The sequence below is a fragment of the Lonchura striata genome, chromosome 1 (genome assembly GCF_046129695.1).
Source record: "Lonchura striata isolate bLonStr1 chromosome 1, bLonStr1.mat, whole genome shotgun sequence".
NCBI lineage: Eukaryota > Metazoa > Chordata > Aves > Passeriformes > Estrildidae > Lonchura > Lonchura striata.
In genome coordinates, this window is record NC_134603.1 from 134,318,886 (window position 1) to 134,341,180 (window position 22,295).

Genomic DNA, 22,295 nt, shown 5'->3' on the forward strand with positions numbered 1-22,295 from the left:
CTCATAGACAGCCAAATTCACACCACAGGATCAAAAACAATTCTTCCACTTCATTCTGTAAGAACTCTAATATACTTTCCTCTGGAATTTTAATTAGATTTTAAAAAGAACGCAGGTATGGTGTTCAAGGACTATTTTTCAAGCAACAATTACTCAAGATGTATTCTCCTCTATTATATCTTCTCAGTAAAGCCATTTCTTATAGCTCATCCATTTTTAATTTGATAAAGCCTCTATTTTCTGTTCTGCCTTTTCATTTGACCGCTGAGTCTTCTCATAAATGTTCATTTCCTAGCAGCTAGAGCACAATGAACAGAAAAGCAAACCACTGTTCATCTGAACAAAGACACTCCCACACAGTGAAGTATGTATGTCTGGGAGCCCTGCTATAGAAAAACACATGCTCACAGTTATTCAAAGATTCCACTTCAGCCGCAGTGCAATGCACTGGCAGACATGAATAGCCTTTCTTTTACCTTGTTTATTCAAGAACTATGATCCACTAGCCTGCTTTTAAGTATTTGATATCCTACAGTGAAGAGATTAAATAAGCCTGACACCAAATGAAAAACTGCAGACATGGTGCTGGTTTTTTTGGTAAATTTATGAAACCAAAATCTGAAGGTCTTGTCCTTAGAGACTAAAGGGCCTTTGCTCTAGGATTTTACATTTACTATGCTAGCAAAGTCAATCCTATCTCTAACAGACACTGATTTCTTGATAGGTTCTCTCCTGTCTTGAGTGCATTTGAAAGCAAAGCAACAATCTTCCTAATTTTCACACTGCTCCTCACATAATTAATCAAGTATACAATCTAAACTGACTTCCCTTCCAAGCACATTATTGCAAATCAGTCATTTGTGGGAGAAAAACATAAAGAGAAATAGGACTGTATTTTACATCTTGTTTAAGAAGAGTCTTTCATACTGGGAAGGTGGAAGATGGTCTATAAAAATACAGCATTTAAATAAGTAAATATGCACAGGGGTGCATGAAGAGCACACAGGTGCTCCCAATGAAAGAGGTCATGCTCCCAATGAAAGAGGTCATGACCTTTCAGACTTTAACCTCAACACTTCTAATTTTTCATCTTGGTTCTCAGAAGAGAAATTTATCTCATCTGGTTTTCAGTTTTATGAGGTCATGAGCCATGAAAGAAAATCTAGCTTTAACAAAACAAAAGGAGATATATAATCTTCTGTCCATGTATAAGAGTAGATTACACAGATGTTTCTGTTATGTCAAGGTAAACTTAAAAGGGAAAAAATATCTTCTGCACAACATTATACATTCATGTCTGTACCACTGTGTATTTCTTTCTGGTTGTACTTAAATATTTCTAGTCTCTCTATCAAAATCATGCACAATGGTCAACCTTAAAGTCCTGCCAACACAAAGCTGTGAAAATCCTGCCTTTTGTGTCATCACTGGGCTATTTAGCCTGGTGCTACAATGAGGCAACAATTTCATTAGAGGTGATAGACAGTGACATTTCCAACTACAGCAAGGTAGGAACAATTGTCCCACCCTGTCCTCTGCTCTGTGGCAACACCAGGCAACACAACCAAACAGAATCAACTCGTGTCTGAGTCAGACTTTTCATTCATCGGTTCCCACCTCCAGCAATGCATTTAATAGTGCTGGTAAAAGGCAGGTTGGTTTTTTTTGTTTTGTTTTTTTTGTTTTTTTCTTAAAAACACAGCAAAAAATTTGCAGCCTCCCTCTCCACAGCTACACAAGCCATAGAGCTTCACCAACCCACCCCCACACCAGAGGAAACATTTTACATACAAAAGAGTTTGTGCGATCTTTTATGGTTTCCAGCATCCACCAAAGCTAGAGAACCATTGTTACAATCTCCTGAAAAATTTATAATACGAGGATACTTGGAAGTCAGATTAGTTCATAAGGTTCTATACATATAAATGATACAACAAAACTATTAAACAGCACAACACCTTCAACAGAGAGTTAACTCATATTTCACTGCAAGAACACTGCATGATACACCTGTTTCATATCCTTAAGAGATGAAGCCTCATAGTGAAATGCAACATGCAGGAATGGGTTTTTAAGCATTTATTTCAAAAAACAGCAAGTTTTGAAAAATGACAGCAAAGAATCATGCAAACCAGGAGACAAGTGCTTCTAATACTATTTCTCTAATTGCCTTACAATTCAAAGGCCAATCAAGTCCTTGTGGACTGTGTCCACCTTAAGTCCTGTTCCCTTCTAGCAAATACACACTGAGCTGTTAATTGCAGTAACACTAATTAAAAGACAAAACCTCATGACTACATTAAAAGTGAAATTGCCAATTAGCACACAAGGCTTCCTCATTACTGCTGCTGCATGAAATGTGAAGCATGATGTGGATAGCAGTCATAAAATAAAAGACATTTTTTAAAAGCCAGTAGGTCACATTTTCAGCTTACTTCAAAAGTACTGCTGGAATCAGTAACTGAGAAGCTGACCTACAGGAAAGAAAGAAATTCCTACAACCTTTTGAGAAAACCAATAAAGAAAAATATCACCATTTTCCACATCTGCATTCACAATGGTTTTCAGAGAAAAGAGTACTTGCCTTGGTGTAGCCACTACAAAATGCTTAAAAATTTAAAAATAGGCCAAAGGCTAAGATTTCAGGGGATAATTTATCCTGACTTTATACTCCATGTAAGGCTTCCCCAGAAAGAACTAATGGAAACTGAAAGCAATCCAAGTGATCCTAGTGTCCTTTATTCTACAGAAGGAACACTTATTCTTGTGTCCTTCAGTCTATTTCAATGACCATTTAATGAAAGTTAATCCAGACCTCACAACCCTAGAGCGGCTTCCATGAAGTGATTGTGCTTTTCATACAATCTGTATTTCCTCAGGTCTCTCTCTATCTTTTTTCTTTTTTTTTTTTTTTTAATGTTTTCTTTAATTCTAATTCACAGGTCTCATGGTAAATAAAATGGAAACACTTTCAGCATAATCTTCCTTGAGAGAACTGGAGTAGGTATTTGTTTTTCACTTGCTCCCTTTTAATCAAGCATTTTGTTGACCATAATCAATTTCTTAACTCAGGAGAAAAATGTGCAATTATCTACAATGAAGAAGGTGTGTCTAAGGAATAGGGTGGGGGGGAAGAGAAATCAATGGAACCATCTGTCTGACAATCCTACAACATTATAAGATACTTGTAATTAACTGCTTGCCTACCAAAGTCTGCCAGCTTTAACTCCCCCGTGTCACTGATCAGAAGGTTCTGTGGTTTCAGGTCCCTGTGCAAAATGTAACGCTGGTGGATGTAAGACAGTCCTCGCAGCAACTGAAATAAAAATAACTGAAAAAGAGGGGGACAAAAAATGACCTCTGTTAATATTTTGCATATAACCACAGGTGATTTCTTCACTATATGCAGGGTGCTTGCACATTGAGGCAACATTGTGTCAGAATTCCTCCCAAACTGGCTAATTCCCACCCAAATTTAACACAATGAAATTTCCACCTGAAATATACTTACTTTGCAAGGACTAAACCCAGCCTCCAAGCCCTACTATGTCAAAGATTCAATTTGACTTCTTTAAAAAGAATGAGAGCAATACAACCATGTGCAGAAAGCTTGGTTTCTACCAAATTATAATTATATTCCATTTACCCATATGGCCTTAGAGATTAGGTGGTAGCCTGAAGACAGATGTGTATCTTCACTAATTATAGGAAACAACAGCACAGGGTGGATAGGGATGGGGAGATAAGGCTGGGGGATGGAACACTGAAGCTAAAACAAAGAAAAAATTAATAGTATAACAGTAATGCCCATGTACCCAAGGAAATCTGCAAGTAAAATATATTTTATCCTTCAACGTCTATTTTAATGGGAGTTTCTTATGTATTTTTCATTAGGAAATAATAACCCTCACTAAACACAACTTTTGAAACCTACTTGCAATAGTCTTTAAGGTAATTTTAGATAGAAACCTAATTCACCATCTCCTGGTTTCTTAGAGTCCTTTCCTGGACAATATAAATGCTTACTCCTAAATTTAAGCATTACTATTGTGTACTCTGTAATTTACAATTATGAACAAAGAGCTGGATGAAGAAGATCCTTTGTCCTCCCCTTTTCATCTCCCACATGCATCATTCTCCCACATCTTTCTGACACTTGCTGTGAAGGGCTGTGTTAACAGTCATGGGTTTTGTCAATACAAAGGTTGAATGAACTCCCAGGATTTTTCTTTGCTGTTATGAAGAACCTATCTCAATGTAGAGAGACCCTTCCTTTCGCCTGATATATTTTAAGAAATACTTCAGTTTCTAAATGTGAACACAAAAATCTCCTCCAAGCTAAACATGGAGGATGCAAAAGCAGGTATGGACTTCGTGCCTCACAGCTCAGAGGACAGCAGAACATGCTCTCTAGGAAGATGTGGGAACCACACCGAAGATTAGGGAAAAGTCAACACAGGCACATGAGAATTTCTAATTAACTTGCAACACAAGCATCCTATTCAGTGATTACCGAAGTGAAGAGACATTATAAAAAGGGTTACAAAATCTGATTATAGAAGAGAATAAAGGCTGACATGAAAGAAACAGAAATGTCATGTTACTGAAGGTGAAATGAATTTAATTGCATTTCAATTTTTCCCTGAGTGCAGACACAATGCACTCTATGTTTAGCTATTTAGCCAGGGCACAAAGAGCCATATCAATCACCTTCTTGCCAGGGTAGGGTCTAACAATGTGCTGAGGAAACCTAAGAGCAGAAGACAGAAACAAAGAATAGCAGGAAAGTCGTAAGTAACATGCACATTCCTTTTTGAATTGTGGTTAAAGTGGAATTCATGGTACATAAAAACTATTTTAATAAGAGCAAGAAGCAGAAATGGCTTTCATTACAGTCTGAAAATATCAATTTAATTCTATTAAATTGCTTCAAAAAAATACATTTTTTAAAATAAAAAGATGGGCAAAATAACCAGTTTGCCAGGCTAAATCAATGGCATTTAACTTCAAACACTGTTTTTAAATATGCAAAGAAATTTCAATTATCATGGTAGCTTACAGCACTGTAATCTTTATAATAACTCAAAATATATGTATTAATGTCTTTCATTTGGCTTTGGTTGAAAGAGTCAAGTGATTTGACATAAAGCGCTAAAAAAAATGCCAAACAACTTCACAGCTAAACAGACTAAACATCTGCTCTTGAGGACAGCTTTGGAATGTAGTTTTATTCCAAATTTGTAGACATGCTGTACTCATTAAGTACTTCCTCAAAAGTTAATTAATTCACTCACACCTCCTTGGAGGAAACTCATGGAAGAGAAGGGAAAAAAAAAACCTTCCTGAGTTCATTATAGGGTAACTCAGATATCGTTTTTCTGCATTCTCTTTTTCTCTTTCCCTTTGTTTTTACATGGCAATATTAAATGTGAAAAGATTTACGTTAATACAAGCCTAACATCTGGCAGCAAAGCATTCTGCAAAGCACTGGCCCTTTGTGATTGCTTGGGACAAGAAAACACCAAGGGAGGCCTCTCCAACTGTTTCCCAGCCCACAAAAAGAAAAGATGAATTGAACACTTCTGCCCTCTCACAGTCAAGTTCACTCTCCTGATCTTGAGGAAAGCCTTCTCCAAGAAACCCGTTTTCTTTCCAGATTGTCTGCATTAACTTCTCAAGGACAAAAATGAATCCTAGATGAGGTACCATCAATTCTTAGCCATATACCCCATCTGAAACCGACATACCTCCTATCATGGTCATACTCTCATCTTACTTGATCCTTTACCACCTCACTCAATTCCAGTCATGAAACCTCAGCCTGGGGTTTTTTCAGGAGGTTTTGAACAAGCAACAGAACGGCCATTTCCCATGGCCCCAGGATGAGAGTGGAGTCAATGGCAAATTCAACATGTATTTCTACACGTCAGTTGTGATGGTAAAATCACCACAGATTTGTAGCTCTTCAGCCCTTATGTTGGTAATTTTAATATTTGCATGGTCATACACAAGGCTGTATAGGTATTGAATAGCTGGCAATAAATAAACTAAGACATCATTTGTGTACAGTTTCTAGCTTATTAGTAAGAACAAAGGTTTTGATAATAAAATTAGGCTCACAAAATGCCAAAGGTCATTGTGGTGAGAGTTGAAAAAGACAGAAAACAGGACAGAAGTCAGGTTTTCAGCAAAGCTTAATGTTAGGAAGCTCAACACTTGAAATTCAGACAAAAAAAAAAAAACAAACTAACACTTGTGGCTTCAAGTCTCGCTTATTTCTTTCAGTCATAAAAATATACCTTTTTTACCCAACTGTTATGCAGCTCTCACTTTAATGAGCAACATATTTTAATGAAGACTTTTCACACTGTCAGCAAGAAAAATGCATGCAGGTCAAAGCTAATTCAAGGTTTATGGACTGTGATATTAAAAGAACATTAGCAGTTCTTAAAACTTACACAAGAAAGCCCTCAAAGGAGCGAATTAGCACCTACATAATGTAATGCCTGGATAACCATTTGAGCTATATGCGACATTTGACCAAATGCCCATAGTTGTTTTAAAATAAAGTATTTTTGAGAGGCTTGTAGCTAGCTCTGTGGATGAACAGCCCAGCTTTCCTTGTGCTTTAATGAGTCTGGGTGAGTGCACAACCTAGAGCCTTACACGCAGGCATACAATGGCTGCCTGGTGGCCGGCCTGCTGCAGAATGCTTCACTATCTGTTGGCCTCTGAACGAGCTTCTAAGTTAGACACTGACACAGGCTATGCAAAACATATCTAAAGAGCGGGATTGAGAACAGCTGACACTGTCTGACTTAGGTTCAGAAAGCTCTTTCCAGTCTGAGGATGAAGGAGAATACTCACATGCAAGTAATCTGTGTAAAGTATTCAGATGACTCCATCCAGTTGCCCTCTATTGTCAGAGATGGTAGAGAGTTTCTGGCAAAGGACATTGGGGTAAGGGAAAAGCAGAAATTCACAGCATGCCTAGGGAGATTCTCCAGAAAGTGTACCATTTCCACACAGCTTCTGCTGAGGCATGGAGGACCCCAATGACAGAAAGGATGCTTGCCAAGAGGACAGAATAATGATGCTTGTGGGAGCCTTTTTTAAAGACTTTTCATGATGGCAAGGAGGAATTTCTAAACTATTTTCTTCATTTGAGCTCACTTAATTCATGTTGTATTTTGGGAATAGAGGACCTGGCCCAGGATACAAAAGTAGAAAGCTACACAGAACTAGAAAGCTACAAATAACTTTTTAGTTTACAGAAGATGCACAAAACTCCTGGTTCTGTTCTCTTCATAGCAAAAGTCTGCAAAAAGGCTGAGATTATCTGGAATAGGAGTTAACATTATTTCAGAAGAAAGCTGAAAGCAAATCTGAATTAATGTGTCTTTCCTTTAGCAAGCTCATACTGCTCTGTTAGAATAGCTACTTTTGAAAAATAATACACAATACCACAGAGGCTTTATTATCAGCCATCACTGATTACACAAATGTTCCTGTTTGCCCTATATATCAAAGCACACTGTCTGAGTATCACACAGTCATCTGAATTCCCAAGTGCATATTCAGCCTCAATAAAATCGTATTTAGTCTTATTAGGCCATCAAATCTAAAAATATCAGTAAAAGAAACCAAACTTATGATATCCCATCTCATGCTTGCAACCAGTGAAGTTCTCCCTATCATCCAGCAGACAGTACAGACTTCTGTACATTATTGGCTATTTTAAAAACAAAAGGAGGCAATAAATCACTACAGTGCTATCTCACAGCCTTGGAAATAAACACAACCAAAAACAATACTCACTTCCATTTGGGTTCACTAGACTGTTCAGGAATCTTAGAAATGTTTAGAAAAAAACTGCCTGGTAATATGCACTATTACAGAAGCAATGAGAAATGTCCCTCTGTGACTTCTGCTGGCATGTCAAAACCTCATCAAGCATAATTTTTTTTATCACTCTTGGTTTGCTATTCATTTCCCTCTTCTCAACCAGGATAATAACCATGAGATAAAATCCAACTTTTCACTTCTAACTATGACCTGGGGAAATACTGCACTTTTTAGGTCAAAGCTTCATAGACTGTTGCTTAAATTGTCAGAAGAAGTTCCAGGAACAAAGTATTGACTTGAGACAAATTTGCATCCCTATGAATAAGGAAAATCTGAATAAAAAATTATTATATATTTTAATCTGCAGGATTTTCAAGATCATAATATTTATCTCATAAAAAGGCTTCTCCTATCTGCCTTCCCTGGAATCAACTGAGTTCTCTCCAAAAGAATTTTAAAACAATCCACTCCAATCTACTCCACTCCAATGCTTTTATAAAGGCTTCTAACTTGCTCCTGCATTCCTTACACAAGAGTTTAGAGTTTTACCAAGGCAATGTCAAACAGAAATACATATGATACAGCCACTGGAAATGTTCTTTGCATCATCACTTAAATAATGTATACATACAGATTGTTCCACTTATTTCCAGCAGAAATGCAAAGAAATGAGATTGGAATGTGTTAATTCACTAACTTCTATTCTCTTTGATGCTATTTTAATCATTTTTTGTCCCCTCTGGGTACTACTACAGTAGTTTGCAATGAGGAAGGTGTGCTTAATTAACTGAGTATAAAGACACTCCCTTATGATTAGTTATAGTCGTCTTCTAAGGTTCAGTAAGTGGAAGACTCAGGTTTTTACTTCTGAATGGCAAAAGTAAAAATAAATTCAATTCAATTGAATCTGCTTTTTTACCATCCATTAGCACACTTCCATGCTGAAGTAGGTCAGAGTGGCAATTATTGCCTCACTGATTTTAAAAATCTTTATGTGTTCTCCCTACAATACACGTTTTCTTGCCCTATGTGAATCATAAAGATCATACAGAAAATAAATTACAAGTGCACTTATGAAAGTGACATTCTTCTAGCATGAATTTTAACATACTAATGAAGTTTCTGCATTAACTGTTCATAGTTGTGCACATTATCAAACCATTAGGTGACAAGACTGACATGAAGTAGAGTGAAATGCTGATGCCATATTTAATGTCTGATAACTAAAAACTCTAATTTAAATAATCAATTTTCAATGCCACATGTAAAAGACGACCTTAATTTGGTATAACATTATTTTGTCTGCTGCACACCTGCTTGTTCACTGAATGAGGAATGAAAAATAGCACCTTCTCAACCACATTAAACAGCGTCACTTCCTACTTAACAGATCTGCTGAAATACACTTTTAATTCAGCTCCACATCAGCAGCATGACCAATTTTAGTGAGTAGGAGAGAGATTTCGAAAGCATGACATTAGTTTTGATTTGCTTCCAGCAACAATAGATAAATTTAAAAGGACTACCCACAGTAGGTTTTCACCTCAAAGTCAAAGACTGTTTTCTTCAAACCCTAGTGAGTCAGTGACATGAAAATTCATCATAGCTGGATCTACTACCACAGTTTAATTGTCTACTTCCTGTGCATCTACGTCTACAGCACTCAACCTCCTGGTTGGACACCTCTAGTTACACGCAGGTGCTCGCACACCACAGCTTCCCCTGGACCATGTAACATGTCTTCATCACATGGGGATGCAGGACTGCCCATGTAATCCAACATATGCCTCCCCACAGGAAAGGGGGAACACAAACCTCCTGTTCATGCCACAGATGTTGATACAATCACCCAATGGAAAGAAAACGGAAACATGCTAGGGAAGCCTACATTGTTAACACAACTGCAACCTGAAACCTATTTTTATCCTCTTTTCAGATATTATGCTTTTCTAACAAGCACATGGGTTTGTATCTTATTATTAATAAATGTAGCTACTGCTTAGCAAGAGGCAGTGTGCAATGCCCTGCTACTGCCAAAGTTCAAGCAGCTTCACTGGAAGCCTCATATGGATACGACACAGGAGCTGCCTAATCCTTGCATGTTCTGAATGCTTCCCTACCCTTTGTGCTTCAGACCTCCCTAAAGCTGTAATCAGTTCAATGATAAATATTAATGCTTACAGAAGACATCAGATGACAATTACCCTATGGCTTCAACTCAGATTATTAATTTTCACACTAGTCATTAAATGCCAAAATTACTCATCTGACAAAAACAGATTCAACATTAAAAACTGCAACCATTTGTTCAGGACAATGTTCACAGTGCTCCAGTGTAGTGAGGAATGCATGAATACCATAAATTACTAAGTTCCAGAGATTTCAGATAATATCATTTAACAACCAGTGTATTTCAACATTTTTAATCCAATGTTATGGAGGCCATCATTAAACTCTTGGTTTAATAAATACAGTATTTTTTTCATATCTGGCGTTTTTTAACTATATAGTTGTTGTAAAGTTGACTGACCTCTTCTTGAACATTTAGCACAGAAAAATGTTGCAGCATCTCATTATGTGTCACTAATTATTATCTAATAAATTCCTTTTAAAATATCTTTTTAAAGTTTTTAGACAAACTAATTATATTTTTTGCTGAAACATAAGCATATTTTTACAGAGATTATTGGGCTGCCCTAGGAATCTTAGTGCCCAAATCCCAACCCAACATTTTGCCATAATCTTGACTCAGTATTGCAATGACAAAAAACATTTCAAAATATTCTGGTGGGGGTAGGGCTCAGTGAGTTGAGGTTTTGCTTCAAAAATATCCATCCACTATGCCCAGAAGACTGCTGTACCCTGTTTCCTATGAGAAAGGAAGGCTCAAAATTGAGATAGGCAAGAGCTGAAGTCTTGAAGGCTCCTGGGAGAAGGCTGAATATTCTTGTTGCCCGCATGCAAAGCTCAACAAGAGGGTCTGCCTATTTCTTCTTAGCATTTTTTGGCCCTAGGAAGTGAAAAGGTGCCCAGGGAGAACAAATCAGTGCAGCAATATCAGACAGAATAAGAACAAACTGAAAGTTCCTTCCCCCTCTGGTCATAGCAGACTACAGGAGGCTTCCAAGTTGCTTGAAGTAAAAGATTTTGAGAGCAATTAAGAGACAGGGACAGTTTTTGTCTGGTTGACAACCAGTCTGTTGTCATTCAGACTGGTTTTCCTGGATTAGGGAACAGGGGTTCAGATGCAAGTGCCTTTTTATATTGCCAAAGATGAGGTTTTTTTCTGTCAAATGCTCATGCAAATCAACATTACCTCTAACACTGCAAGTAGAAGAAAAAATGCAGAGAGAAAAAATTGTGGACGTTTTTCTCAAAAGACTTCAGCTATCTCAAGGCAGCATCACTAATTAAGAAGCAAATCAGCTTTCATTAATAGATTTATTTTTAAGGCAGGGATGCAAACAAGCAATGCAGGCATGACAGATGCAAGCCTTTGCTCCACTTATTCTACCAGTAATAGAAGTTACAGTAAACAAATTCAACTATAAAATAAATGCATCAAGGCATAAAGATGAATTTATGTGCATCACTGGGAATGTAGTAAAGTGAAGTAAAAGACAAAGATAAAATAAAGATTATATTTCAAACATTAGAAGAAGCTAAGAACAGTTACATTTTCACAGGACATGCTGAAATGCACAAATAAAAATAGACTTAAATTATGAATTCACAAAAACAGAGCCATTTATGGATAACTGATAACAAAGGCTCAGGAGAACCAAGAAGGTAAGACAAAAGACTAGTGGAAATAGCACAGACAGAAAGGGACATAAATCAGAATGAAGATCATAACAAAAAAAAATATCACTGGTAGGGTCAGCTAGTTGCTCTGACCCATTAGAGTTCCTGCTATAAGAAGCAATCCAGATGTTCCAATTGAGCATGAACTATCTCTAAAAGCTGCAACATCTGTAGGAAAGACAGCCAGGAGTACAGATTTCAGTAGTCTGTGCCAGGAGGAACAGCACAGGGAGAGTAAGGAGCAAATCTTGCACCTCAGTTTGCAATAGCACATTTTGCAGCTTGGCGAGCACCACATGGTACACATATAAATCAATTCTTATTTCCAGTCATGGACAGGGCTGCAGCAATAGCTTCCAGCAGAAACATAATTATATGTGGGGCCATGTATTTAAGATTTATTGCTTCCCCTCAATTGTGGAAAAACTGAAAAAGACATCTTTTAAACCAGTCAAGAGAAGATGAGGCCATGTGTACTACACAGGGAATTATTAACTGATTACCCTTTTCCTCAACATCTCTAACTATAACACTGTACACAGCATATGAATACATAATTTTATATAAATGCAAGTTTGTTAGCTACCAAAGACATAAATAATTGTATATTTGGACCTAACGGAGTTTGTAGGATATATGGACTGAAACAACTGCTTTATGCCAATTTCCCTTCAAGCTGATGAAAAGGTTTCAGGTACCTAACTGTGTTTATATCATCAGAATGACTGGTTTAATACTACTGGGGACAGGCATTTTTAAATCAATATCTCACCATCACAAACAAATTCCTTGAAGGGTTTAAAGTCTGATGTTATTTGTAAGACTTGCACCTCCACCCACAAATTATAAAATCCTGAAATTATATAGACGTCAATACAGACATACCAATAAAAATGCTAAACCTAACACTTGTTTTATTTGCCTAAGCATACTGTCCCTGGACTTCTATAACTGCCAGCTGAGACATTCTTTTTTATACTCTCATATAATATCCTGTTCAGTCTTTATTTAAAATAGGTAAATGACAGCAAATAGCCTATTTAAAACCACAAAGAAAGGCAATGTCAAGCACAGTACCTGAGGGGACAACAATATGTGTGTCCATCAAAGTAATATAGATTTTTATTCTATTTATGAGTCTTCATTTAAAAGTAAGCCCTGAGGGAACAGACATTGTCTTTACCTTCCAAATACAGAGAAAATTCAGAAATATAATTAAGCTGAACACATCCTATAGAAGGCAAGATGTTATTTGCGTCTGTCTTCCTATAAAATACTGTTTAACAGGAACTACTGTACATATTCTTTGGAAAAAGAAAAATGTGTGCTTATGTGGGTTTGTATTTATAATAACTGGCAACAAGCCAGAAAGGAATATCCATCAATAGGCAATACTTTCCTCAAGAACAAAATTAAAAGGCAGGGGGTCTTTTGTCATGCTGGGAGAGCATCAATGGCTTAATCCCACAGGTTAGTCCTAGAGAGCCGAGACTAATTTATTGCTGCTGGAATATAATTGCTCAACTGGAAGCTTTTAAAATGGATTTAGGGATCATATAACCACTGATTCTGAACAAACAGCGTCCAAAAGTCTGACTAAAAGTGAAATTACTGAAGCACCTCTAGAAAGAAGGGGCTGCCAGGGAGAGAAGGCTAATTAATATAGCTCGACTTAATCCTTAGAAATCAGCTGTGGATCCAAAGAGACAGCTTTGTCCAGAAGCTAAAACCAAAACAAGGTGGTAAAGTCTCAGATCCCCAACTGTATAAGTCAACAAGCTGAGTACAGCACAACAAAGAATTAAAGTGAAGTGGTTATGAAATATCCATCTTACGTCCTCTGAAACAAAAGGGCAGCACACTTTTAGTTTGGCATGCTGGTGAAGGTCTGGGAATTTTTAGCATATGTGACTGGGTTTCTGTCATCCTGGCTGAAGAAATCACTTTCATGGGCTATTTTTAATTCATCCTTGAGAGCAGGTATCACACTGAAATTCCCAAGCAGGCTGATTCATTCATTAAAATGGTAGGACCTCAAATCATCATGCCTGGTTTTAGTAATTACTGCATGATTACAATTAGCCTTTTTTGCTGGCCTGGCAAGAGAGTCTACTAAATATATATAACTGATTTTCATCAATATTATTTAAGCGAAAAAAAGTTAATTGTTCAATGGGATTGCTCATGTTTTGTCTGCTGATTGAAGTTTTATCTGTTCCAACTTCCAAATTTATTTTCTTTTCTCCCCCCCGTCCCCCCCACTTTTATTAATAATCCATTGGGAATCTAAAAAACTTGAACCAGCAGTACACAGGATGTACACTCATCTACACTTAGCTACTCAGTAAATATTTCCAATGTGTCTATAAGCTTCAAAGGGGTTTCTGAGCACTGTTAGATGGTACAAATAGCCACAGAAATGCATGCAGCAAAATTTGAAAAGGAAATGCTGCTGCTGCAGTTCCCTCTATGGCTCCTGTTTTAAAAGACAGGTATCTCAGGATTTAGAGGAGTGACAAACTAGCAAGCCAAACTATCTGTTTATATCCATCCTCCTCAAAGACAATCTCACTGGGCCTGATGTGATGAAATAAAAGTACAATTATATGAATTATGATGCCTTTTTTAACAGGGCTACGGAACTACTGCATATCAGACCTTGAGGTACACAGCACTGCAGCCTTGGAGTAAGACTTACAATTCTGAAGCAGCATGAAAAATCTTAATAGCCAGTCTTCATTTATCCCAAAACTCAGAGAAATGAAGTTAAAAGTATCCTCATGAGAAAATGAAACACAACCCCCTTGTTTAACAAGCACATTTAACACCTGAAACTCTGCTTAGGAAACTGAACAGGGGAAGAAAGCTCAGAAGTTTCAGGGGTCAAAAAAAAGGTCCTACCTCACCCCCTTTAGTCTATACTCATGGTCTGTGAGTGTGTTTGTTTGGTTTTGTTTGTTTTGGGTTTTTTTCCAAATATATGCAGTGAGGAAGAATTTTCCTTATTTTTTTTAGATGGCAGTAATTCTTATTGAAATTCGTATGTTGTAGATGCCACTTTTCATTCAAAGAACACAGAAAATTAATGAAGCTGCATGACGTGCAACAATGATCAGCTATTGCAGAAGAAAAAATACTTCCTCTTTTTAAACTACTTTTCCTCTTTTTAAAACCAAAATGGCCTTCTGGCTTTTCCAGAAAAGCGAGTGAGTTTTCATGAACTGCTACATTTCAGTAAGTTACATTCTGGAATAAAGTTCCCAGTCCAACAAGTGAAGACTTAAACCCTTCCAAAGTAGAACAACAATGGGACTGATGTCAAAGTGCAAGATAATTGTAACAAATATCATCTGAGTGATCTATACACACACAATACATTTTGCATGTCTGGTTGGCTTCCATTTCATGCTAAAATAATTTGGCTGACTTCCCAAACAGTAACTGGATTAAGTCTCTACTCATCTATCTTCCCATTAAATCCTACTAATAAACTCTCTCTTTCCTGTGTGATGATTCTCAGTATCTACCTTAGAAGGAAAAAAAAAAAACTCAAAAAAGTGAGATCAGCTATGAAAACGCTAATCTCATCCAAGAAAGTGTGCAAAAAGATTAAGGAAGATTTTATATGTTCATAAAAAAGCAGTACATTCAACTAATACAATTAATTACAGTTCCCTCAAACTTGATGAACCCACACAAACTTACCTAACTGAACATCTAGCACTGACAGCCTAAAGCATGTTTACCCTGGGGTTTTAGAGCAGTATTGTCTTAAGAGCAAATGTTTAAATGGAGAGGAGGGATTACCAACACTGTTAACAGCATTCTCAGCATTTGGCTCTGAGTCAATTTTACAATACTCAAGAAATTCTATTGCAGGAATGCTCAAATACTTGAATTTGTAATTATTTTCAAAGAAAACAAATATTTTAAAAATACAGTTCATATACCAGGCATTTTTCCTTTATCTAGCAATCTGTTTCTATGAAACAACTGACATGACATTTTTTTGCAAAGTTACTGCTACTGCATTTGCCTTGAATGTGTGCTCTTTTTGACTCTTACCTTCACATTCTCTGGATGAAGCCCTCCAGGGTGTTTGTCCATGTACTGACATAAATCAGTGTGCTAAAAGAAAGTCAGATGGAGAAAACTATATTAATACCCTTATGACTGCAGTAATAAATAACCCTCTACTTAGGAGTGGACATAACAAATGGAAAATATGATTTTTTTTCAGCCACACATGCAAACACACATTTGTACCTTTACACATTTAATAGCCTTGATAACTGATATGAATATTCAACAAATGCAAATTAATATTTTTTCTAACACCTTGCATTTGGTAGATTAATCACTTTAATTTTCATACCATTCTAAGACTTGTAAGGGCAGTATCACTATCAACATCACAAAGATAATATCTAGACAGAAGAGGAAGAACCTAAAGGGAGATTCTCACATTCAACTCACATTGTTCACATTATACAATTGCCCTTTAAATATAATTTTACAGTGATTCTAGATTAAGATCGGTTAAAGGTTTAGAAAATAAGGCTCAAAGGCATTGCATATCAGAGTACTGAATGGTACTTTCCAGCTCAAAAAGGAGCACATATTATGGACATGTACAGCCATTAAATACAGATACTTTAGAAAAGAACATCCTGGAAATTTCAAACCTAAGTTTTCACTTCATAGTTACCTATATTCCCTGCAAACATAAAACCTCTGCAACACATAGATTAATGCTATTTTTAATGAATAAATATTTATAGCTTTTACTATGGAAACACTTTTCTCTGAATTCTTCTTTTACATTTCTACACTTCAGCAGCATGGTTTCAGACAAATGGCATGTTGCTTCTCTAATGTGCTTGCACAACTCAGCTTCTGGAATTATGTTCAGAATAAAAAAACCAAAAATATGCCTTTGATTAACCAGCAAATACTCAGAGACAGACTCTGCCTTCCACATCTGGTTTCTGAACACATCTGGTAAAAATCACCCAACATTCCTTGAAAAGCTACTTGGCAATACCTGCCTCACAAACACACAAGCCCATATAAATACAGACAGTTTTCAAAGTGAGAGTTTTGGACAAAAGTTGCCTTCCACACAGCAGAATGGTGTCTCTGTGCAACATTTGCCAAACTGGGAGGCATTCTTCAGCTTCCTTTTGCAGTGTTATGCAGATACTTAGCACAGTTCACACCCAAGACACAAAATTTGTTCTAGCCACAACTATCCTACATAATTGCTTCTGAAATCACAAACTACAAAAACACATTGTGTATTTGGAGCTAACATTGCAAAGACATTAAGATGCACAGGATGATTAGGCTCTGCATTAGCACAACTATTTTCACAAATTCTTACATGGCTTCAAGAGAGCAAGAGCCCAGACTGCAGGAAATTGCTTGACTCCCAAAATGAACAGTGTGTGTATCACAAGGGCAGAGGGCATGCTCAAACAGGCAAACCATGCTAAATACAACAAAACAGAGATTATTCCAAAATGCAAGATACAGACAACAATTCTTCAATTTATAGTTTACAAATTAGTGAATACATTTACAAAGAAAATTTTCAGATTAATTAGAAGTATTCTACTAGTGAATTGTTAGTGTCAAAGAACTGCATTTTCCATAAAGATTCTTAACTTTAAAGACTTAGTCCTCATTCCTGTAAAATCTTTAGCCTTAAGGTACTAATTCCTCTTCCATTCTCCCAATCTCCTCTTCCATTCTCTACTTCATTCATAGTATTTGGCACTCTTTTTCTTCTATGTTTTGACTTACGGTGGTGAAAATAAAGCTTTCTGGGACTGCATCAATAAACCATGACACAAATGGACTAGTCACCCTTCAGTACACATCACCACAATACATATTTTTGCCTTGTTAACAATATGAACACCAACAAAACATACTTAAAGTTATCAGCTAACCTAGTCATTTGTTTTAATAAACTAACAGGTTATGAGTACTAATCCCAGCATAAGAATCTGCCTTAATATCAGCTGAAACACCATTACTATAGGTGATGACCGGTGTCAACTAAGAAATTTGTGGGAATCCCCTCATTTTAATGGGTCATCTGTTATTCAAGAGACATGTCAGTCTTTGACTAGTGCTAATTCCTGCTGTCCTCAAGACATGTTTAAAGAAAAGCCTTAAATTTAACTTTAGGAAGCCCATTAGGGTGGCCAGGGAAGCACTGTCCCATCCTCAGACACAGCCACCGTGGTCCCTGAGCATGGCACGCTCCCTCGCACATGCTGGCTCAAGGAATTATCATTTGCCCCCAGTTCAGTCTTTCAGCCTTTGTGAACGACAGATAAGCTGGTAGGTGGAGGATTTATTGCCTCCTTCACCTTCTACTGATTTCTACAATTTGCAAGCAGTCAGCTGACAGAAACCAGATCAGAGGAAGACAAATCCAATGTCCCTTCCAAAGGTTCCCTTCCTGAAGCCTCACCACACCAGCCACACTAACTGCATATTTTTATTCACCAAAAGCTTTTCATATTATTTAGAGCCACAACTCTAGGAATAGCAATAAGCCATATTTTTTATTTCCAATATACTTGTAACAAATGGTGAGGATAACCCATTTTCTTATGCTTATATTTCAGTTATTATTTGGATGCATTTTCTCTACACGGAAACATGAACAATGATCGTGTTGTGTTATCCATCATTAACTTATTCTTCCTACCCCAAGGATGAAGACAAATGGGAGCCTGATATAACCTTCTGCCATCAATACCTACAAAAACTCATTGAACATATCTACCTAAAAGTCAGTATAAGCAGCAATTTCCCCAATTTCCAGCAATTTCTGGAAACCTTACAGAGCCAATTGTGCTGCAGTCTTTTGGCATTTACTTTTTTTCCCTACACGCACTCTACAGACACAGAGGACTATGTAGCAAACCTTCAGTCAGATGGGGAAGAGAAATTGAATATATTTTCTTTTCAAATCTTTCTATAATCTGCTTTCATAAAACTAAGAGTCCTTCTCATAAATATAGCTAAACATTATGGTAAGAACTGTGGAAGCAACTTATAATGTTACAGTACATTGTTCCCCACTTTAAAAAAAAGAAGGTGGCAGCATAGCAAAGGCAGCATCAGCTGCTCCCCTTTTCCAAGGTAGGGACTGAATGCACATTGAATTAAACATTAGTACAGCTAGGAAAACTGACAGTGCTGCAGAGACAGCTCTTTCTAAACCTGTTTTCCCATTTGGCAGTCAAAGTGTCTGCTCCAGTGCTCATGTGCACAACTGACATTGAAGAAGACAACACGAATACAAGTTTCAGGAAAGCATTAGAAAAGAAAAGAACAAACTGGATGAATGCAGTTTTTTAATGGTATTCCATAAAATTTGTGCTATATAGATGGAGTCTTTTTCTTCATGCCATATTTGAAGGTGGAAAACAACATGCTTTCCCAAGTGGAAGAGTGGCTGCCAATACAGTCTGCCATACTGTGTGAGACTGTCAGTTATTAACACTAGAGTCTTTGCTGCAGTCACCACCCTGATCTAATAAAATAGATGCCCTAAAGGAAAATTCAAGGTACAATTACATATTGGCAATAACATAAAACTATACTGAAACAATGAGAATAAACACACCAACCAATACACCTTTTACAGTCCATTCTGCACTGTCTCAGAGGGTCAGGCCACCTCACAGGGAAGCAGAACACTGGGAATGGAGTACAGAGATTTCCAAGTAATTGAACATATTCTGAACCCAAGTGGACCTGGCTAGACCAATTCTGCTTCAAGCTAGTTTTTAACTGCTCTATCAGCCATACTGTCAATCCCCAACACAAACAAATCACCAAAGTAATACCATGCTGACAGAACATTCGATAATTTAAAGTTCAAAATCCCGTAAAGTCCTGCTTCTTTACACTCTACCAGCTTACCCACACCTATATGTACAATATATTGAATAATATTCAATTAGCACTCCTCTGCTCAAAACAGCAACACAAAAAAACAAAAGCATAGATAAATCAAGTTTCTATAGAGAAGAACTCGAAAGCTAGGAAAGTCCAGAATTATTGGGGTTTTCATTTGGTTCTCCATTAAATGTATATTGTGATAACTCCTAAAAGGTTATGATCTTTTATATAACCTAAAAGGTTATGACCTGTTTTCCTTCCCAGGATTAGACACACTCACTGAACAGAATGGGAGATACTTGATTGAAAAATAGCTGTGCTGTTTTACATTTAGGGCATTTTCTTCTATTCTCAAACAGCTTGCAGAGTCTGGTTTTTTCACTACTTTGAAGACAAAAATAATCTCACAGATTTTCCTACCCTGCTTATAGATATGCTATTGACATGCTTTACAAACATAGAGTAATTTCATAGCAATGCAGGAGACATAAGGCACGACATCCTTTTATCAGAAAGAGACTTCAAGCCAAAGACAAAAAAAATCCTAAGAATCACTGATCTGGGCGATTCTTTTCCAAGAACTTTGGTTTTGACTGATTGTGGTAGTAATGAAAGATACTCTGGTCTTCAGGTGCATCCTTCACCCCCACACACATCCCCTTACTTATTGCTGTCTCTGATGGGCAATGTGGTTTGTCCTAAGCTAAAAACACCTGGTGGACATTGCAGAGGGAACTGTCTGGGTGTTCTCATTCCAGAGATGTGGAAGCTGATATGTTGCTATTGACTTTGATGCACACAGGCCTGAAAAAGAATATAAAACACATTGGTAATATTTAAATACATATTAACAATAAATCTAAACATAATCATCCACCTAATCATTGTGTCCTTCTCATGCCTGGCTGAGAGCCTTACCTCTACTATTCTGCAACACTGGTTTCAGTTACAGCTGTAAATATGTAATGCTTTTGCAAAGAGACTGAGAATCTCATACTGAATAGCAGAAATCTGTAATGACAACAATTTCATCTAGTGCTGACAACTCTCAATACAACAGGGGTGGAACCCAGTTCTCTTCAGCAGTATTACCTAACTTGTCTTGAAATGATACTTTGAATGAAGCAGGAACCCCATAAGACATCCTGGTTCCCACATTCACAAAAAATGAGATGAATTCAACAACTACATGCCTTTGCCACATAATCCTTTGCAGAGCTGCACAACAGGCACTTCCACAAGGGTGAAAAAAGCAGCTTGCCCAGGCCATCTTTATCTTGGTGTCCTCTAATTATAAGAGCTTCACTTTCCCACTTTGGTAACAAAACAATGTTTTCTGCAAAACCAGTTATGCTTTAAGTGAACAACTCAATCTCTTCTTCCACTACTGGCTTCCCCAGAAATAATTTCACTTTGTCAAAAATGAATAGCTACAATATTTGAAGTGAGAGACTAAAGTCTTCAACAAGAGAGGAGGAATCTTCAAAGACATAGCTCTTAAGTACAATTTGTGATTGTACTTCAGTGATTGTACTTACTTCTAAAGCTTATAACTTGACCGAATTTGGGGCAATTTTCAAAATAATAAATAATAGTCCAATGTGTCGTGGTTTGACACAGGAAAAGAATTTTCTTGGAAGGAAGAGGTCAGTCCAGTCAGGGGTCAAGTTTGGATACTGACACTTGGGGTGACCAATTGAAGGTGGACACGCCTCTGAGAACACAGAGGGGTTAAAAGCAGAATTCCCAGGAGAACTCGCTCTCTTTGGTTCCGGTCAGCGGAGAGTGCAAACCTCCCCTGCCCAGCCATGAGCTGGGTGGGGAGGGGAAAAGCCATGTGGCCTGGGGAGGTAGGCCAGGGGGTGAAGGATTGGGAACTGAGCTGGGCCAGCTCCTGCGGACGGAAGGGTGGAGAACGTCTGAGATGTCTTTGTTTACGCCCCCAACCTAGAGGGAAAGAGACAGAGAGCCTGAAGACACCTGGGAGTTTGCCAGCAGAGGAGAAGGAGGAGAGGGGAGAAGATGCCCAGATGGGAGACAGCACAGTGTCCTGGGCTGAGAGATTTCAGCCATCCGGGGAGTCCGGGAATTTTAACCCTTTCCTGTGAAATGAATGCTTTGTGAAATATTGTTCCTCCTCAATTTGAAGGAAAGAGAGACAGCCTGGGACCTCAGTTGTTAGGGAAAGGAGGTTGGGGGGAGATGATTGAGTGGCTGTCGGCTGGACTCTTCTGGTTAACCATAGACTGAACCAGCTTCTCCTCCAAGAGAGACTGCATTTTAGGGGGATGCAATGGTGAGCCAAGAAACTCCTCCAGCAACTACCAGTTCAAGGATGAACAGAGAAAAGCTGAGGAGGGTGTGAGGATGCCCTTGGTCCTCAGAGAAGAAGAGAAGGCGATCTCTGTTCTTGGACCCCCGGCCCCAGGGGAAAATGGGGGGACTGTAGTCCCAAAATGAGACACTGGACTGTTGTTCTTGTTGGTCCTTGGCAAAGCATCCTTAAAGGAGCCCTATAAGCAGTCTCTGTCCATGCACAGTGACATGGAGAGGAGAGTGTCACAGTGGCCGGCGTGTCTGGGTGGTGCCATGTGTGACATGGAAACACAAGAGGTGGCAGCTGTGTTTCCTGGGGATCTATAGTGCAAGGGAGACTCCTCTCTCCCCTGATGGACTCAGTATTGATTATGTTGAAGGGTGAAGACTTGATTAAGGGTCCA

At 37.8% G+C, this 22,295-nt stretch overlaps 1 protein-coding gene across 7 annotated transcripts in view; it reads right to left on the minus strand.

The window, feature by feature from the left end:
* Positions 1–22,295, minus strand: part of CDK14 (cyclin dependent kinase 14) — a 472,565-nt gene that overhangs the window by 307,058 nt on the left and 143,212 nt on the right. For all 7 annotated transcript variants that reach the window (XM_077788157.1, XM_077788154.1, XM_077788164.1 and 4 more), the window contains 2 exons: positions 15,715–15,777; positions 3,208–3,331 (listed from right to left, as the gene is read on the minus strand). In XM_077788157.1, coding sequence (XP_077644283.1) covers positions 3,208–3,331; positions 15,715–15,777 — 187 coding nt within the window. The remainder of the gene's footprint in view (positions 1–3,207; positions 3,332–15,714; positions 15,778–22,295) is intronic.